Source organism: Sceloporus occidentalis, unplaced genomic scaffold (genome assembly GCF_023333645.1).
Source record: "Sceloporus occidentalis isolate IW3139 unplaced genomic scaffold, rSceOcc1.0.p SCAF_3, whole genome shotgun sequence".
Lineage (NCBI taxonomy): Eukaryota > Metazoa > Chordata > Lepidosauria > Squamata > Phrynosomatidae > Sceloporus > Sceloporus occidentalis.
In genome coordinates this window covers 170,429,875-170,450,452 of record NW_028316983.1, presented here as the reverse complement: position 1 = coordinate 170,450,452, position 20,578 = coordinate 170,429,875, and the positions used below count along the sequence as shown (strand labels likewise).

Here is a 20,578-nt window from a genome sequence, read left to right as displayed (position 1 = left end):
ATGGGACCCATTGATAAAGTTCTGTAAAGACAAATAGTCAATATAACACATAATTTCAAGGGTATTTTAATTTATAATATCTAATTTTCCATATAAAGTAGTAAATAGAACAATATAGTAGTTTGGCTATGGTATAACAAAAAAAATACTGTAGGAAGGTGCAATCTTTATCTTGGTATTCAAGAGGAGAAAAATACATACACGCACAGATAGTGTGTGAGGAAGGATCGTAGTTACAAATTGATTTTGATCATCAGAGGAATATTGGTGATTAGCTGTTAAGAAGTATTTGCAGGAATCAATCAGGGGGGAGGGGGGAATTATAGCTGTATTTATGTAACAAGATACAGAAAAGCAACGCTTGATGGGTGTATATATTGTAAATTTCAATAAAAATTAAAAAAAAAGTAATGTTCTTTTCTCCTGTTTGCATTTTATATTGTAATATGATGTGTGGTACATCTGTACTGGAACTTGTAAACCGCTTTGATCTCCCAGGAAAAGCAGTATAGAAATAAAGATTTTATTATTTATTATTCATTATTATTGTGTAGACAATTGGTAAACATAATACTACTACTAATAATAATGGCAGAAAAATTAGTTGCCCAGTATGCCTTCTTTTAACATATTAACAAACCAGAGGTTAACCTTTACATTTTCTTCCACCTCTCCCACTTCAGTGAGTTATCTAATTCTACTAGAAATGCATTTGCTGCAATAATTTACAAGGATCTATTTATCTATTTGATATCTAGTTGAAACACTCAAAATCTGTGTTCAGGGTTATTGCTTAGGATTTAATCTTGTTCAGTGGCTAGAGAATGGTTTCTGGTTGTACAATAAACGCTTCAATTGGATGGGATGGATTTATTTGATTTAAGGTGGTGTTCTGTTTTTCCACTTTATACAGCAACCAGAATAAATCAGCCACCTGTTGCTGTTGTGTCTCCCAAAGCACAGGAGATTTCCTTCCCGACCACTTCCACTTTCATTGATGGGACTCGTAAGTAACAGGTGGCAAATGTTGCCATGCAGTCTAAATAGAATTGCTTCAGTAGTATTAATTTATTCATTTATTATTCTGGTATTTTCTTTTAATACAGAAAGTACAGATGATGCCAAAATAGTGAGTTACCACTGGCAGGAAATTGAGGGTCCCCAAAGAGAAAGGAAGGCATCAGCTGATACACCTGTTTTACACTTGTCTAACCTTGTTCCTGGCAACTATACATTCAGGTAGTAGATGACTATATTCCTTTTCGTGCTGGCCAATTGGCCGTAATAAAGTTATTATTATTATATTCCTTTCTGCATGTGGCTCAACAATCTACAATGTAATCCAGGGATGGTCATGTTCTGTAATTCCAGGAGCAACTGGAAATACATATTGGCTGGGTTGGAAATGCTAAACCAGGTTGTGGTTTGTCGAATTCTGGATTGTGGTTCAACCCCTCCCTGCAACCAAAGTGTGGTTTGTTAACCAGCCAGAAATGAAAATGAGAAGTTGTGCTTTGTTGTTGGTGCATGAATTCTGGCATGTTTGCTCTTGAACCCAGAAGACTGATTTGTCCCTGGCTTTTTTATCGAGCCCTGAAACAGGAACTGACAAAAAGGACAGGAGAGAAACAGATTGGGAATGGGAAAAACAAACTCTGGTTTATTAGCTTGGGAGAGAGTTCACAGCTTCAGCAATAAACAGTGGTTAACATCAACCATAGCTTAGCATGACATGTGAACATGGTCAATACATTGGTTCCAGATGGCTATTCCATAACTGGAAGGTTTTTTCCCCCTTTTTCAGAACACATCAAGATCCAGTGAAGGCTCTCAACCAGAGGAAGAAGGCAGAGAAACAATCTTTGCTGATTGTCTCATTCTTCCAGCTTCCTGTGTCACAATTCATGCTAGTCTAGAGCATTTGTTTGCACTCCAGAGCAGCTTTTTAGGCAGTCCAGGGGGTTTCAATGAGAAAGAGGAATTGCACAGATCACCTCCTGGGTTCCTTCTTCCAGTACAAACACAACTCCAGTTAGGGGCACTGGGGACTTAATACTCTGATCAGTGACATGGATGGATCCCATCCTTGTATCCCATTTGGGAGAAAGCCGGGCTATGAATCCAATTGACAAACAAACAAACAAATGTGAACCCCTTCAGATGGTGATGGATTGCAACTCTTGGCTGTATTGCCTAGGGCTGTATTGCCTAGGGCTAATAGGAATTGCAAGTGAGAAGCACCTTCAGATTCACACTTTTCCTGGCCCTGGTCCAACAGGGCACAAGCTGTGGGGTGCTATCAAGTTAGGGCACATGGCATGTAGTTCATGGTCCACATGTGATCCACATGCCTATTTTTGCAATACCTCTTTTCAGTTCCACCACGATTCAGAGGCATTGCAATATAAGATAAAGTATTTGTGTTTTTTCTGGTGCAGCAAGAAGAACTCAATGCCTGGCAGGGCAATTGTCCTTTAGAACAAGATGAGAGGATTTTCATATACCTTGTTTTAATTCAGAGGTGGCCAAGCTGTGGGAGGTCATGTTCCTAGCTGTGTGATCCTCTGTAGGTTGCATCAACCTCTCTGCATGAATCAGAAAGTGATTAGAGGTTACCTCTGGATTGTTAATTGAAAGAACAACAGCAACAACAGTTCCAGTTTGGGACAGACACAGACATCCATGTGGGTTTTACCGTAGAATAAGATGTGGGGGGAAAGTCACTGCTCTTGGAGGCTTTGGGAAACAGCAATTATTATTTTTGAATGGGAAAAAAATATTTTGGAAGATGGGGGGTGTAGGCCACAAAGACAGGCTTGGGAGGTCATGTGGAGCCTGCACACTTCATGATTCCCACTTCTGCTATTTTAATGGGAGTGGAGACAGTATCTTTTTCTATACCAAAATGCTTTCTGCACTTTTGCTGTCAAAATTCAGTAGCATCCAGTGGTAGCAGAATGAAAACTGACCTGCAGTGGGTTCCAGCATATTGGGTGGCGGGGAAGAACTGATTTTGAGAACAGCCAAAATTGTTTAGTCCTAATTAGGTTATCAGTGCAGTTGGAGAGCTAAGGAATAAATATATTTCCTGAAGTGCCCTCCCTGCCCCCCAGGGTCTGAGATCATGTCTGTTTCACAGAATATGCATTATGGATTGTGTTTCCTTTGTGAACAAATTGTTATGTTGCATATTTTGATTCATATTGTTTTTGAGGGAAAGAGTTTTTGTAGGAATGCTAGATGTTGTCTAGTTACCCATTTGTTGTCAAAACTAAAATGAATAGCAGAGTCCTGTGCATTTGTGCTTCTAAAGGAATTCACACTGAGTTCAATGAGATTTACTCCCAGGAATACTGAGCATAGGATTACAATCCTGCATGTATATTACTTCCCTGCTGTGTGATTAATTATTAGGAATCCAGTACAGGTGAGTGATAGTTAACATGTGCTCAAGTGTATGATTTGCCTATATACTTTTCTTCTTCTTTTAGGCTAATGGTAGTTGACTCCGACGGAGCAGCTAACTCCACTTTAGCCTTTTTGAGAGTCAACAAACAAGTGGATTTTCCTCCTGTTGCCAATGCAGGACCAAATCAGGAAATCAGCTTGCCTCAAAACACCATCACACTGAATGGAAGCCAAAGCAAAGATGATCATGAGATTGTTGGCTACGAGTGGTCTCTGAGTCCCAAAAGCAAAGGCAAACTGGTCACAATGGAGGTAAATGGAGAACATCAAGTCATCTTTTCCTGTACTTGCCTATTTGGTGCTTGTTCAAAATGTATTGGAATTAGAAGCAGTGTGCAAGAAACAATTAGCATTATCCTGAAATACTTATGACAGATTTTGCTTCCACATACACATCTCATGACAAGCAGTACAACTTCTCATGATGTTTGCATGCAACTCTTATGTCATCATTTATTGATATGATTTAAAAATCAGGAATGGTGAACCTCAGATACTGATGAACTGCAGTTACTCTCAGCCCCTGCCAACACTGACTCATGTTCAGGGATTATGTGGTCTGTAATCTGACAGCACTCGGAGGGCCACAGGTTTCCCATCCATGATTTCAATGGGGAATATATTTGCAAATGAAGAAATGTTTTGTACTGCTAATATATTTCCTCACTTTATCTTTCCTTTCCAATCCCATTATACAGGGGGTGAGGAGTCCATATCTCCAGTTATCTTCAATGGAAGAGGGAGACTATACATTCCAGTTGACTGTCACTGATTCAGCTGAGCAGCAGTCCACAGCTGAAGTCACAGTAGTTGTCCAGGCTGGTGGGTAGATTTCTCATTTGGGTGATGTTGCTGAGCATTTTTCAGGTGATGCTGTCTTGACCATGTGTGCACGTAAACATACAAATCTAATATGTTCTTTACATGTTAATCAAAGGTTACCATATAACTTTTGGTGGTTTGAGTGCTTGACTTTGACTCTAGAGACCAGGGCTTGAATCCTTGCTAGGCCATGGAAATCTACTGGGTGATTTAGGGCAAGTTTCACTCTCTCAGTTACAGAGGAAGCCAATGGCACACCTCTTCTGAACAAATCTTGCAAGGAAACTCCATGATAGGTTTGCCATGGGGCTGCCATAAGTCAGAAACAACTTGCAGGCACACAACAACAACAACAATATGCTAACAAATCTGCATAGCTTAACAAATCTAATACGTCTGTCATCTTAGACATACTTGGTTTGGGAATAGCTCCCAGGTCCAGCCCTCCTATTAAGCAGAGTGAGATACCTACTGCTGCTGGTGGAACATATTCTTACTAGAGTTCCATTCCAGAAACCATTCTGGCTGCTCTCTCACTGTTAGTGGTCAGTTTTGCTTGCCAGAGCCAAACAAGCCCCAAAAGCTTTCTTGCTCTGAGAGGTTTCCAGAAAGTGGGGCAGAAATAGTGGAGAAGACGCCAGTAATTATAAGGGGATAAAACAGCAACAATGGAGGATGGGTCTGGCATCTCTCCTACTGCCTCAGACTGTGGGATTGCTTTGGTTCCTTATAAATCCCAAGGAACTCAGGCCCTATCTGCATGATCAGGGATCACATGATCAGAGATCACACACCCCATGCACTTCTCCCATCTTTCTACCATGAGTAAAGTGTCACTGAACCGTCCCCGTGAGCTTCTCTCATTGGTAAAGTGTCATGGAGCTGTCATTTGGTATTGACAGGAGTGATCCCTGATCGCGCAATTAGCTGAGTTTAAAGAAGGAAGAAGGATGGGAGAAGGATACTGTCCCTCCCATGTAATAATCTCCAAAGTGACAGCTGCCCATCTAGTTCAGGCAGGTTGAAGTAAATGTCCCCCAGAGAACCTGAGTGTACTACTCATGGTCCTAGCCTGGGTGTCTAGGGGGGAGGGATGTGAGTGCTGTGAACAGCCACCTGTGTCAGAAAATGAGAAAAGGTGTAGAACTGCACAGAGTCAAAGCCTTAATAGCTTCATACATTGTGGACAGCATAAAGTCTTTGAGCCCTAAAAGCTGGTTGTAGCACAGCTGTGAGGAATCTGACAGAAGAATTGTCTCTCTGGTCCTTCTATGCTGACTACTCCTTGCTGGAGGCTGGAACTGACAATGGTGGTACCATAGATCTGTCACTGTGCGGAGTTTTGCAGAGGTCTTTTGCTGCTATGAGAAGGTTAGCTAAATACTTAACTTTGGCTCTTCATATTATGTGAGGATACCTGGACTGTCTTTTTCTTGTGACCAAAAAAAGAGATGGGATCAAGTCTCATGTTGCTGGTGGTCCCTTTAGCAATGTTCAAGTTGCATTTGGAGCTGGGGAGGTTGCTTTATTGGACTACAGTTTCCAGAATCTTCCATTGGCTATGCTGACTGGGAAACTCTGGGCATTGTTGTCTAAAACAAGTCCAAATTCTGGTTAGATTTAATGCAAGAAAGAAGGGATAAGCATAATCTGTGACAGGCTAGAAAATACTTTAAAGATTTAATTTCTTGTTATTGTTACAGGGAAGAACAGCCCACCAAGAGCAGTGACTGGTCCAGATAAGGAGTTGACATTTCCTGTCCAAAGTGCTATTCTTGATGGAAGCATGAGCACAGATGATTTTGGCATTGTTTACTATCATTGGGAGAATATCAGGTATTTTGTAAGCTATGGGGAAACTTTACTGGGAATGTTCTCAAAGGCAGATGGAAACTCTGATGGCACCAACCAAACACATCCTACTGAAGGCAAAACCATATACTTCATTAAATGTAGTTTCACAGTATCAGGATGTTTGTTCATCTCAGTGATGGGTTGCAAAAGTAACTTTGCTGAACTACAGCTCCCTAAATCCCCCAGTGAGTATCCAGGCTTTGTGAGGAGTTGTAATTCAAAGTATCTGATGGGAACTTTTGTTGGAGAAAGCTAGTTTTAACTTTAAGAACTACCAAGCTGGATTTGCACCATGCTTCATATTTAGCATGGAGATAATTGGTGTTAAATCTCCCATTCAATACATGGGGGAAATTATCTTGACACTTCAAATATAATGGTGCCATCACTATGGAATTTGCTTTAATTGCAAATAATATTATATCACTTTTTGGTTTTATTCCACATTGAATCTGGATTAAGAGCTATGTCTTGTTTTGTTTTTGCTGCAGTGGGCCAAGCTCTTTGCAAATGGAAAATGTTGACAGTGCCATAGCAACTGTCACAGGCCTGCGGGTTGGAACCTATTATTTCAGGCTGACAGTAAAAGATGGTCAAGGACTAAGCAGCAGTGCCACCCTTTCTGTGACTGTTAAGGAGGGTAAGACACTAGTTGCCCTGTGTTATAAAGAAATTATTCTGAACAGCAGATAGTTTATAACAGTTCCACTTGTCTCTCTTCTGTATTTGAACCATTCACAACCTCCCTATATACATAGCCTTTCGGTGTTTCTCTCTGCCAGAATCTTGTTTTCAATAATTTTTGTATCTCCACCTACTCTTCCTCCATTTTGTTCTTCCATATAAAGGCTTCTATGGGTCTTCTTAGATTCTCTTCATTCATTGTATTGATGTAAGGTAGCAGCATCCCTTTGTTGCAACAGTCTCCCTCAAGGAGTCGTGTCTAGCTGGATTTCTGAACAGATTCTGGGGGATGGTTAAGACTAACCTATCTATCTATCTATCTATCTATCTATCTATCTATCTCTATCTCTATCTCTATCTCTATCTCTATCTCTATCTCTATCTCTATCTCTATCTCTATCTCTATCTCTCTCTATCTCTCTATCTCTATCTCTATCTCTATCTCTTTAAACATTTTTTGGTTTCTTATCAGTGGACAACTTTGGAGGATGCATGGACTAATTTTCTATCCTCGGTATGCACTATGGGATGTAGCAGTGTTAGAAAAAATAAAATGACCCTTTCCAACAAAACTGGAATTAGCTGCAAGTCCAGTACTGGTTTAGTTTTTCTGAGCACTGAAGGACAAAAAAGGGTGTGCTGGGAGTGGATAAAAATACCCCCCCCCCCCCCCCCCACACACAGAGTTTTACTCAGTAGGGGCATTGCTGGTGTTCAGGAGCACAAAAACAGTGTTGACTGACTGCACTTTGCCTACTGCTGGGCTTGATGATATAGATGTGTTTTCATGTCTTATGCTGTTCTATCTTTTGTTGTTTGTTTTTATATTTTTAAAAGCTTCTTATGTGCTGATTCTGGACTTTAAAAATATTCAATGCATACAGTGACATGCCTGTTCCATTCCATTCCATTCCATTCCATTCTCTCTCTCTCTCTCTCTCTTCATATTTGTTTCCCTCATCTTTGTGTCTCGTATGTGCAGCTGTACTGCCTTCTGAGAGCCTAATTCAAGCTTCCTTTTTCATGTAATCCTCCTGGAACCAAGCTTTCCCCAACTTGCTGCCTTCCAGATATTTTGGACTATGATAACTCTGATCCAGAGCCAGCAAGGCTGATAAGAGTGTTGCTATTCAAAACGTCTGGGGGACACCAGGGGCCCATTCATATTACACTATTATAATACCACTATTCCCCTTTAACCACCAGGATTCCATCAGATGGAATCCTGGTGTTTGTAGTTTGGTGAGAACCTAGAGCTCACTGGCTGAGAGGTCTAAGTGCTCCTCTCTAAATTCCCAGTCCCAGGATTTCACAGTACAGAACCGCGACAGTTAAACTCTGGAGTGTGAGTGGGCCCCTGATAGGGAAAAGATATCCTAGAAAGAAATGTACGTATACAGTGCTCATAATGCTCACTATCTTTCCTTGTTCTGTGACAGTGCTGCCTGCTGGAGATGTATTTATGTGTTGCAGTGGAATCCTAAGCCTACTTGCTAGAGGGTAAACTCCATTGAACTCAGTGGAGTTTAACCTTCCTGTAAACATATTTAAGATTGTACATCATAGATTTTGCTCCAATTTTTATGGATAAATAGTTGCTTTGACAAGCATCTTTCAGACTTTATTTCTAAATTGCATTTATATCCCACCTTTCACAGCAGAATCAAGGCAGAATCCATATGTGAGTCTCCCATCCATCACTGAGTCTCCTACCTAGGAAATGATCATATATCAGCTTCAGCTAGATGGTTGCATTGTGTATTCTCAGACCATGCTCTGGCTATGATTGTCGCTCCATAATTTAGAGCTCTTACTTTGATTTTATGCATACCGGTACAACCTCAGTAGTGCATAAATGGATTTGTGGTGGGGAGAATATCATGATTAATTTGCTTATCTTCTCTACCATTCCTTGGAGTTCTTTTAAGAAGGCAATAAAAGATTGCTATAATTAGCATTTTTTTTAGCCTTGTGTAGTCAACTGAATGGCTCTTGTGAATAGCTTTGGTGGTAATTAACTGATGGTTATTCTCTCTAGTCTCATCTGTGTTGCTGTCAGTCTGGCAAAGAAAATAATGCAACTGTCCTGTCAGCCATTGATGTGTCTAGGCTTCAGTTTTCTGTGATATAACATAATTTAAAAACAACCACCACAAACCAAAAACTAGGATGCTACTGCATCCTTATTCTTCTCTATGCCAAAGGTTTTTGGTGACCTCTGGAACACCTACCAGAAGAAAAAGAAATCCCAAGGGGGAAAAAAGAGTAAATTTGAGAGAACCACACCTCCAGGAACACTATATTCCTTTAAACTTATATTTGGGTCCCCACACTTTTAAAAAAAGAATCAGAAAATCTTGGTTTTTTTTTTTGTCTCTGTGTGCTTTAAAAATTCCTACATTTTGTTTAAAAAGATGAACGTGTTTTTCCAGTTATTTCTTGTTACATTTGGAGGGGAATGAAATGAGAATGGAATAAAGAAGGGATACTAAAACCCCTGAATAGGAGCACTTGTATTCATTGTAAACATTTTTTAAAGATTTTAATAAAGTTTTTAAATTTAGAAACCAGCATGCAGAAGGCCACAAATTCAGTTTGTAGCATTTCCAGTTGCATGGTTGGGTAGCAAGTGCTGGGAAACCTTGGAAAGCCATTACTGGCCAAAGTAGATAATACTTGGCCAGATGGACTCATGTTTCAAGTTAATGTAATGTAACTTCTGTCCAACACATATGAGCAAGTTACTAAAATTTTGATTATAATACGATAATTTTGATTATAATCCCATAAACCACCACCGACATTGTAAGCATTATCTCCATTTAAGCAAAACATATCAAGTAATTTATCCTTGATAATCCAGTTCTTCTTAAAGCAAAAATGTTTCCTCTCTTGTGCTCTTTTATTGTTCAGAAAGAAACCACCCACCCCAGGCTCATGCAGGGGGCAAACATGTACTTGTTCTTCCCAATAACTCAATAGCTTTGGATGGTTCACAATCTACTGATGACCAAAGAATTGTGTCTTATCTTTGGATTCGGGACGGCCAGAGCCCAGCAGCTGGAGTAAGTATTTTAATAGCTTCACTAAAAACTAGAATTATTAAATACATTCATGTCAAGATACCTTTATATTTGCACTTTTGCCATGTAATTGAAGGAAATAGGTTCCACTGGCAAGAACATTTGCCTTGGTGTGAATTTGCTTCAGGGCCAGCCCAAGGAATTTTGTAGCTTGAAGAAAAGGACAAGATAGTGTCCAGTCCCACCCCATTACATCAGAACCTAAGAACCAGACCAAAAGCCTCTTTAATCCAATGTTCTGTACATCCATTAGCCAACTAGTTGCCCATGGGAAGCTCACAAGCAGGACATGAGCACAATTGCAGCTTCCAGCTCACACTCTCTGCAGGCAAACTGATATATAGTGGGATACTGAAGATGGCCTATGGTTGTCCTGATCATTGATGGCTCTGTTCATTTACCTTCTGAATATAGGAGCTGACTGGACTAGTAGTTGAATCTTGTGGCAGGACAGCATCGTACACTATACTTGAAAGCAGCAAGCTAGTTTCTGGGACATCGCCTTCACACTGCTCTGTATCCCCAACCACAGCATAATGTGTAGCCAATGAACTACATATTATCCCCTGAAGCCCACTTTTGTGCTTCCCAGGGACCAGTCCTGTTTTAAAAAAGATCAAGATGATTTTCTAGGTAATTTTCTGCTAGAAAATTGTGCCACCACCCTCCAGCTTGCAAATGTGCTGGTTACCTTTTCTCCAGAACTCCCAACCCTACTCAAAACCTCATCCCATCTTCCATGGTTAGACCAAAAATGGTGATTAGACGTGATGCAGCATTGCCTTGCTGTGCAACTGGATAAATGGACATTATGTGGGGGCAAAATTTGCCCTTCATCCTGTACAGTTCCTCTCTGTGTCTCTTAGTGGGTAATCCTGGAAAAGTCCACCTGAGTTTCAGTTACCCAGTCTTAAAACACTAATAAATGAATGTGATGAATGGGTCTGAGGACAGACTCGTCACCTACATTCTGTGCTAAGAGAATTTTGTTACTTACAAAATTACTGCCCTCTGTTCAAAATTAATCTGAAGCAATATATCCAGTGCTGATTTTTTAAAAACTGGTCTTAACTTTTGCAGGATGTGATACATGGTTCAGACCACGATGCTATATTGCAGCTAACTAATCTTGTAGAAGGGAGCTATACTTTCCACTTGAAAGTCACAGATGATAAAGGTGATTCAGACATCGACACAGCTGTGGTGGAAGTGCGGCCTGGTATGATAATTTGAGAACATTTTATAGAATGTCCTGTGCTCTGTCCCCCTCCCAAATCCTTCCACTTAAGGAGGTAGCCTGGCTGGGAAGAGGCTGCGAGGGAGACCAATCTCCTTCCCTGCCTTTTCCCAGCTGGGCTATCCCCTGTGGAGGCAAGCCAGCTTGGAAGAGGCTCAGGGATGAAGGCCAGCCCTTCCTCCTACTGTATTGACCCATGTATTAGTCGACCCAGGCTTTGGGGTCAATTTTTTTTAACCTAAGTTTTTTTATTTATACACAAGTATATATGTAGATGGAATCAACATCTTTCAAACCTCTCCACCTCTTCAACTGAAGATTTCCTCCTCTTGCTGCCTTTGTTGTTATGCTTTTTAATGCTTTCTTGGTTGTGGTGGTCTCCCTAATCCTTACTGTCGTGATTTGAAGAAAATAGAATGCATGATATATTAGTACATCAAGTCCCGTCCCCCCAGCCCATCCTCCATGGTCAACTTCATGTTTCTGACTGGAGCAAAAATAGTGTGTGTGTGTGTGTGTGTGGGGGGTTTACCCCTCAACTCCTCGTGCACCACATCCCCAACCAAATGCACCAAACTGAAGACCAAAACACACTACAGAAATAATCCAGTTTGACACCACTTTAACAACTGCCCTGGTTCAATGCTAGGGAATTCTAGGAACTGTAGTTTTGTGAGACATTTAGCTGCCTCTGTCAGAGAGCTCTGGTGCCACAATAAACTACAATTCCCAAGACTCCCTAGCATTCAGCCAGGACAGTTAAAGCTTTCTCAAACTGGATTATTTCTGCAGTGTATTCTGGACCTGAGTGAATTTATTTTCCCTTGTTTCTCCTTCATAATGGTGACCATTTGGAATGACAAATGGAAGAAAAATAATGTATTTGATGCATATGAAGGGGCTCTGAGAGGGCTTGGTGAGGTAGCTTTTTTATATATATTTGTGTAGATTCAGGGGCTTTGGATGTACTTTTTAGGGGTGACTTTTGCCAGATTAAATTTGGGGTAGTTCCAGAGATCTTGAGAGGGCTGGTGAGGGGCTTCAGGAACCATAAAAGTGATATGCAGGGGCCACTTGTAGCCCATGGGCTACACTTTCCCCATTCCTGCTTCAGGGAATGGTGGTATTTTTAGTAAAAAACAAAAACCCACTCCAACAAGCTATTTTTAAAAGTAAAATAAATACAGTTTCATAGGATAAGGGACTTGATGAAGATGTGTGGCCATCTCAAATTCTGTAGGGGCCAGTGTAGCCTCTAGCCCCTAGCAGTTGTTCATACCTGCTATAAAAGGAGGGTGGCTGATATAACCATGGTGGACTACAGAAGCATGTAGGTGGATCCTGGCTGTTTCTGAAATCCCTACTGTCACCTATTGTTGGTATAACAATATGACACTTAACATGTACATTTTAAAAATCAAAGCAAATGTGTATATGGAGTATGTATGCACCCTGTTTTAGAAGAGAATTATACTTTTGGAAGCCTCATGTAAAGCATTCATGTCATCTTGGTACACATAGTTGCAATATTAAAAATAATGTGGTATAGCTGGACCTTTTTTAGGGGGTGCTTCCAGACAAAACTTTGACTGTGCAATTAAGCTGCTTCTTTCTAATAATTTTACAGGAGGTTCAGATAAAGTTATCTTGAATTAGAACCCTCTACTAAAACCTTTTCCAGCCAACACCTCTTCTATATAGAAAAAATTAAAAATTCTGTTTGCAGCGGGGGGGGGGGGGGGGACCCAGAGTAGCTGTGCAATGCCTTTTGTAAGAGCCTTCTCTCAGGAAGAACCCTTTGTGTGAGAAACAATGGCCCGGTACAGAGCGCCCCAAAAGGGCGGTCTCCTGGCATCTGGTTTTGCTCTGCGGGGAAGCTGCGACTTCCAGACTGTGGGACTTTCCCGCGGCGCAAAAAGAACCCGCAAAAAGCGGGTTCCTCATGTGGTGCCATTATGATGCCGCAGTGCCAACTCACCACGTCATAATGGCTAAGCATCTGTCACGTCAAAATGGCAGCGCCCATCTGTACAGGGCGCCGCCATTTTGACGTACAGAATACGTGCTAGGGTTGCGGAGCGTCTGTAGGTGACAGCCTGAGGCAATCCTAGCACGTCAAGATGTGTCATGAGGCCCGTCTGTACCAGGCCAATGTGACTATTTTAAAGCTGCTTCTCAATTTTTTTTATTCTTGCATTCTTGCATCTTATTCTCCTTAAGCAGTAAAAATGAACAAAAAGACTAATTCCAGGCCACATCCTCTTCCCTATTTTCTGGCTAAATGAAAAGTTCTTTTGGTTAGCTGTTTTTCACAGCAAACCTTACATCTGTTCCAGTTTTTTGAACTGTAAGCCAAATCTGATCAGCACTGGGGTGCCCAACTCTCCTACCCTGTGCAGACTCCCATGTGGCTGGCATAAGTAGCACACTGCTGTGTAATCATCAATCTCTGGCATACTAAAACTGCATATATAGAAACCAGAAATAAAATTAAAGGTAATGCCAGCCTGCTGAAACAGCTAATATGGATTTTTTTTGGGGGGTGGGGGGAGAAAAAAACTGGGCTCAGACTTGCAGGAACAATATAACTGACTATTCTTTTGTGTTCCTGTACTTCTGTAGTTTATGTTATTGATCACTCTCCAGAACAGAACAGTGATTAAGACTGACCCTTTGATTTGCTTATGCTGTATTTTCATGCTTTCTTTTTTGCTCCAGTTCTTTTCTTCTCTCTTACTTTTTGCCACTTAGATTTGCTACTGAAAAGGCAAGCTAATAATTTCAAGTACCTTTGGTACTTAGTCTGTTTGGAGCTGGCACTGGCATGGATAGGGTGGTACTTTGAAGAGGAGCATTTGAGAAGTTCTTGTTAGCTGCCATCAAGTTGACTTTGACATACATGACCCTATGAATGAGAGACCTCCAAGCCACCCTAACCAGGGTGACTCAGGGCCATGGCTTCTTTGGTTGAGTCTATCCACCTGGACTGGGTTTCCTCTTTTCCTACTGCCTTCTACTTTACCAAGCATCATTGTCTTTTCTAGTGAATCTTGTCTCCTCATTATATAGCCAAAGTACAACAGTCTCAGTTTAGCCATCTTGGCTTCTAGACAAAGGTCAGGCTTGGTTTGCTCTAGGACCCATTTATTTGTCTTTTTAGCAGACACAGTATCCATAGAACTTTCTCCAGCACTACATTTCAAATTAATTTTCTCCTATCAACTTCCTTTACTGTCCAGATTTCACTACCATGCATAGAAATGGGAATACAATAGCATGGACATTCCTAACTTGAAGCATCTCTATTGGCTTGCCATCTGTTCTTGTTGATTTGTCTCAGGTGCTCTTAAGTACACCATCTTCATCACTTTCTAAAATTTGAGGTTCTTCCTTGAATGAATTTGTCATCTTCTCATCTCTTCTTTAATTATTTGGTGTATTGTCTCCATCATCTTTTTCTTTCTGCTCGGTCATATAATGTGTCTTCTGCTAGAGCATTCCCACTCTTGGATTAAATTCCCCTTTGATTTCTCTGATCTTGTGGAAAAGGTCTCTTGTTCTTTTTTGTTGCCATCTTCTATTTGTCTCACTATTATAGTAGTTCTCCTTGTCCTTATGCACAAGTCACTGAACAGTTGCATTCAGGGTTCTGACTTTATTTCTCTCAGCTTTTACTTTTGCTTCTCATCTGTCTTTAAATGCTTTCAACGTTTCAGCTATTATCCATTGAGGCTTTTCTTTCTTTTTGGCTGCAGATAGGGTCTTTTTGCACTCCTCCCTGATGAATTTAAGAGGAGCCTAATTTTATTTCAAATAATGTTTATATATATCAGGGATGGGCAAAGTATGATGAATGAAGGGTAGTGCACTTCTACTATGACAAAACATTTGCCATATTGTACTGCAAGTTCTATTAGCGTTAGCCAGCATTAACTCCCAATGGCAAGAAGAATTGGGAGCTTCAGTCTAGAAGACCACTCTTTATACTAATAAGGACCTAAATGTTGGCCTTTATGTAGCATGGCTTTGCTTGGGCACAAGATGTCAAGAAGATCAGGTATACCTGGAAGACTGCAAAATTACAGAAAATCTTGTGTGTGTGTGTGACATCTAATGGGGCAACATCTTTCCCCAAAATGTTGCAGTGAGCATGCTCTAGTAGGCACAGAATACTGACTGACTGTTGAGTGTATGTGAGAGAGCAAAGCAAAAACACAGATGTTGTTAGGACAATGGGGAATAAAATGGAGTGTTTGGGAACCCAATCAAGACCCCACAGTATTGCAAGTTGCATAGGAAAATATCCATTTCAAATTCCATTTTTGTATACTATCAACTATGGGATTCATAGTAAATACTAAGTTAGAAGGGTGGTGTACTTCTACCAAGACAAAACACTTGCCATGTTCTGATAATGTGTGATTTTCTTTTTCTTTCACAGACCCTAAGAAAAATGGCCTTGTGGAACTGATTTTGGATGTTGGTGTGGGACAGCTGACAAAACAACAGAAAGACACTCTTGTGCGACAACTAGCAGTGCTCCTGAATGTTCTAGATTCAGATATTAAACTTCAGAAGATACAGGCTTACTCTGATATTAGGTACATAGAAATACCAATAGCAGAATATGATTCAAATCAGTACAAACTAGAAAATATCCTTTCAGTGATAAGTACTGTAGGCAGAGAGATATCTGCAAGCATGCACTGCACCATTTTGAAAGGAATGCAAACCTATGAACACACCCATGTATGTAATCCCCATTAAACTAAATAGGACTGACTTCACTGAGTTCATCTGTACAGAATTGCACTAACATGGGGGTGGGAATTCTGTGGCCACCTGTTGTTTGGCTCCTGACAATTAGAAAGAAAATGGGGAATTGTGCCTTGAGAAATCTCTAGGGGGTAACTTTCTTAGGTAACACAAGGTTTGCATGTGTCTGTTCTTATTTTACTCCAAAATCATTTAAAACAAAAATGGAAATGCCATCTCTGGTGATTGAGAATGGTTGAGAAATGGGGTAGCCCCAGTCTCTATAACTGGATGCTCTGAAACTGGTGATTCTTAAAACTTTCCCTGACTTATGAGCAACCTAAGACTAGAGCCGATTTCTGCACTTCTAGTGAAGACACTGCTGATACACATAATGCTTAGAGTAAAGATCAGAAACCATCCTGTCCTGGTGTAAAACACTTTTAAAGTAAAATTTAGGTCTGTGGAACTGCGGTTTATAAATTGTACTTTGCTTCTTCTGTTTTATGGGGCAAGGACTTGGCAGTTTTGTACGGAAATAACTATATATTGAAAATGAGATGCCATTCTCATTATGAGAATTGTACAACATATTTGATTGCCAAATCAAAAGATCTGATTGCAAAGAAGTAGTTCTTGTAATCAAAAGGTTAACACATTTTAGGTACTGTAAATGAGGGTCTTTAATATATGCATCCTCTCTTCAGCACAGCTGTTGTGTTCTATGTTGAGACTGGGCATCCTTTCAGAGTGATAAAGGCTTCAGATGTTGCCCAGATGCTACGTTTGCAACTCTTGAAGGAAAAACCTGAGTTCCTACTTTTCAAAGTCCTTCGCATTGACACGGCTGGTATGCATTTGTGTGATAGACTAGAACCCCAGTTTGAATGTCAAAGCCCACTGCAATATTTGTAATTTCAGTTGTTTTGCCCTTACAGCTTGCCTGTTAAAATGCTCTGGACATGGGCACTGTGACCCCATCACCAAGCGGTGTATTTGCTATCAACTGTGGATGGAAAATTTGATACAACGGTACTTAGACAACGGAGAGAGTAATTGTGGTGAGTTGAGGATGTGGATGAAGGGTTCCAGGAATGGATGCTGAGTAGAGTAGATCTGGAAAAGTGAATATCTAAAGTGTGGAAATGTTTTAATGGCCTTTTTCACTGACTTTAATTGTTCTGCTTTTATCTTCTAGAATGGAGTATACTTTATGTAACAGTATCTGCTTTTGTTTTGATTGTGCTGATGGTGGGATTAGGCTGGCTGTCCATATGCTGTTGCAAAAGGTATGTAGTTTTAATGATGCATGATACCAACACACACTGCTTCTACACTCAAAATCATAATTAAAGTTTAGAACCCTTATTCTGTAATGCCTGTTATAAGCATGTGCAGAGCCTGATGTCTCTAAATTTCCAACTGTGTGAGTAGGATAGGGTTACAGGCCTGCAGCCTGGATATGCTCCTGCATTTGATCCTGAACCTGGAAACTTTTCAGCAGTGGCCAGGAATGAATTTGTAAAGTTAAGGTTTGTGTGCCAGCTGTATTCATACCTTGAGACAACAGTTCTGGCCATGGTGACATATGGCTTAGTTACATCCTGGTTTCATTACTATTACATGTTATACGTGAGGCTAACTTTGAAGAATGTTCAGAAACGTCAGCTGGTCCAAAGAGCTACAGCAGATTGCTATCTACTGCAAGATAAAGGGACAACAATCCCATTAGCATCCAGTTCATTTCTGAATACAATGGAAAGTGTTACTTTTTACCTACAAAGCCATATATAGTTCAGGTGTAGGTTATTGGAGGAACCATACTTCCCTTACAAACCTGCTCATGTTTTGAGATCTCTTGGGGAGGCCTTCCCTCCCTTTCTTCCTTTATATATATCCAGCCTTTCTCCTGATATAGGGACTCAAAGTGGCTAACAACACATTTTAAAACAATGCAAATTAAAACCATTAGAAATATTAAAAAGTATAAATATAAAGTTTAAAAAACAAATTATTTAAAAGTTAAAAAACATTAAACTTTTAAAATGTTAAAATTGTATTTAAGAACTCTGTATAAACCTTAAAATCTGAGCACTCAATCCATGTCAGTTTGAAAAAGCCTGATGGGACAAAAATATTTTTACCTGCCACTGAAGGGAGAATAGGGATGGGGCCAGACTGGCCTCTCCAGGGAAGGAGTTCCAAAGACTGGGAGCAGCCACTAGAAGGCCCTCTCTTTTGTTTCCACATGGGGGACTGAGATAGTGATACCTTTCTGATAGTTCAGTGTACACAAGCTTTGTTTCATGCACAAAATTATTAAAAATATTATGTATAAAATTACCTTCAGGTTAGGTATATAAAGTGTTTATGAAATATAAATGAATATTGTGTTTAGTCTTGAGTCTCTAAGATATCTCATTATGTATATCTAAAATTTCTGGCAAGTGGTTAATTAGTACCTGGCCAATCTAAAATGGTATGCTTTTTTAAAATGAACATTCATCTATATTTGTAGCTACAATACCTATAATGCAATGGTGTATAACAGAGCTTCACATGATGGTTTTTTTGCACATGGCCATCTACATTCAGAACCATACCAGTACAGTTGTTTTCATTCTGGATATTTATAAAATGGATTCTCTTGTGGATTTCCACTCAAACGTTATATTATGAGTGGTCACATCTGTGGCTGGCTCCATTTTTAAAGTGGGGGCATGGGCATAACTGTGTGTACTAGCCTCAAAGGAGATGGTGTATTTTCTTGTTGTTAAAGTAACAATATTTTGAGTGAAAAAAGGGTGTTTGGTTTGTTAAGTAATCATAGGGAATTAATTTTCTTCATCTCACTTTATCTTTAGTAGAAAAAGAACCAAAATAAGAAAGAAAACAAAATATACAATTTTGGATAATATAGATGATCAGGAGAGAATGGAACTCAGGCCCAAATATGGTATGATTCTTTTCTTTACCTTTAGTATGCCTTCTGTTTGTTGTTTCTTTGTTTGTTTTTAAAAGCTATTTATATCACATAATCCCAAACAACACTGCAAAAGAGTTGTTTCCCTTTGAAAAGAGGAATAGGACTCTGTTGTGCAGAGGCCTTGGGCATCTGGGTATATATTTATGGCAGACCGAGGCATAAAGTGGTTTCCTGAACTCAGTATTATGAATAAGGATTGTTTAAATGAAATATTAAATAGATATGCAAAGAACCCTGTACTTCTCACTGTCCCAAAGGTATAAAACACAGAAGTACAGAACACAATTCCAGCCTGATGGTGTCAGAGTCTGAGTTCGACAGTGACCAGGACACCATCTTCAGCAGAGAGAAGATTGAAAGAGAGAACCCACGGAACAGCGTGAATGGCTCTATTAAAAATGGTGTCTCCTTCAGCTACAGTTCGAAGGACAGATAAATCAGCTGCAGTGAAAGGACAGGCTGGTCCTCCCTCTTTTCCTAAAGCTGTACAAGTGGCAGATGGAATGGTGAGCGCTCAGAATAGCAGGAGGGAAACAGATACAATGGATTGTTCTTTCAATAAATATCTCGCCACCTGGTAACAGTGGAGTGCCTAAATTACTGGAGGTGGTGTTCCTGTAATATTACATGGACATTTAAAAGTTACTACTCAAAGCCAAGTTAAGACTGTTACAATAAGAGGACTTTATATAAAAGCTTCCTTATATTGTTGTCTCCAATAGAAAACAGTGGCTGTGCACCTATCAGACATCACTAATGTCAGTATGCAAATTTACCTTAATTATTTAAAGCAATGTGTGGCTACATTACTTTCATTTGGACATACAACGTGTGTGTGTGTGAGAGAGAGGGGGGGGGGGAGGAGTGTTTGTGATACAATACTCCTGCTCCTAAATTTCGCTTTGTTAAGGCAGTGTATTTCAAATAATTCTGTAAATGGTTCCAGGGCAAGGTCTCAAAGGTATATGATACAACAGCATGGCTGAAATAAGGAAGACAGTTCATGTTTGGAAAGTTGGCCAATCTACTGCACCATTCAAAACTCTCCTTGCTTATGCTACCCTGGATAGGCAGGTATTTGTCTTTCTATTTTCCCTTGTAGCAAACTTCTATATGAGCCCTAAACTGGTATGCACAAATGGCCCAATCCAGGGAAAGACTGTCTTGGATCTGCCAGTGCCCACCTTCCTCAATTTTTCTTCATATGCTTTGTTCTCCATACTGCTTTTTCTTGTTGTCCTCCTTTGAACCAGCACCAACCTTTCTGTATTCTTCTTAAAATGAGGACCCAGAACTGAAAGCAATACTGCATATGAGGCATAACCAGCTCAGAATATAGTGGTACTATTGCAAACTATGCTTCTATTAATGCAGTCTAAAATAGCATTTGCCTGCTTCACAAGTGGAGTAAATGTAAACATTAAATGTGGTTGCCTTTACTCTTGTGGTTTTGGTTTTCCCCCAAGAAGATCCACTGTAGGGAAGTGGATCTTATGGCCACATAAGAAAAGAAAGAAATTTAAAGTTTACAGGTAGATTGAGCTTCATTTTTATCTACCTTTTCCCCCTTGTGACTGAAAAGAGTTTAAATGAGTGCATACCAAATATTTACCAGAGTGTTGCAGGAATTTTCTTTTTGTGGAAGTTCCTACCTGTAGTGAGCAAACATGGATGATATGAAAATAATAA

General features: G+C 40.0%; 1 protein-coding gene across 4 annotated transcripts in view; it reads left to right on the top strand.

The window, feature by feature from the left end:
- KIAA0319 (KIAA0319 ortholog) overlaps nt 1-20,406 on the top strand; it is a 47,221-nt gene extending 26,815 nt beyond the window's left edge. For 2 of the 4 annotated variants that reach the window (XM_089516848.1, XM_089516847.1), the window contains exons 8-21: nt 914-1,006; nt 1,107-1,239; nt 3,492-3,720; nt 4,167-4,290; nt 5,994-6,126; nt 6,636-6,784; nt 9,742-9,893; nt 10,992-11,130; nt 15,590-15,749; nt 16,611-16,753; nt 16,842-16,964; nt 17,102-17,192; nt 18,768-18,859; nt 19,147-20,406. In XM_089516848.1, coding sequence (XP_089372974.1) covers nt 914-1,006; nt 1,107-1,239; nt 3,492-3,720; nt 4,167-4,290; nt 5,994-6,126; nt 6,636-6,784; nt 9,742-9,893; nt 10,992-11,130; nt 15,590-15,749; nt 16,611-16,753; nt 16,842-16,964; nt 17,102-17,192; nt 18,768-18,859; nt 19,147-19,325 — 1,940 coding nt within the window. In that variant the 3' untranslated portion in view covers nt 19,326-20,406. Of the gene's footprint in view, nt 1-913; nt 1,007-1,106; nt 1,240-3,491; nt 3,721-4,166; nt 4,291-5,993; nt 6,127-6,635; nt 6,785-9,741; nt 9,894-10,991; nt 11,131-15,589; nt 15,750-16,610; nt 16,754-16,841; nt 16,965-17,101; nt 17,193-18,767; nt 18,860-19,146 lie in introns of those variants that run through there. The other 2 variants (XM_089516849.1, XM_089516850.1) reach the window with 2 other exon arrangements.
- The last annotated feature ends 172 nt before the right edge of the window (nt 20,407-20,578 follow it).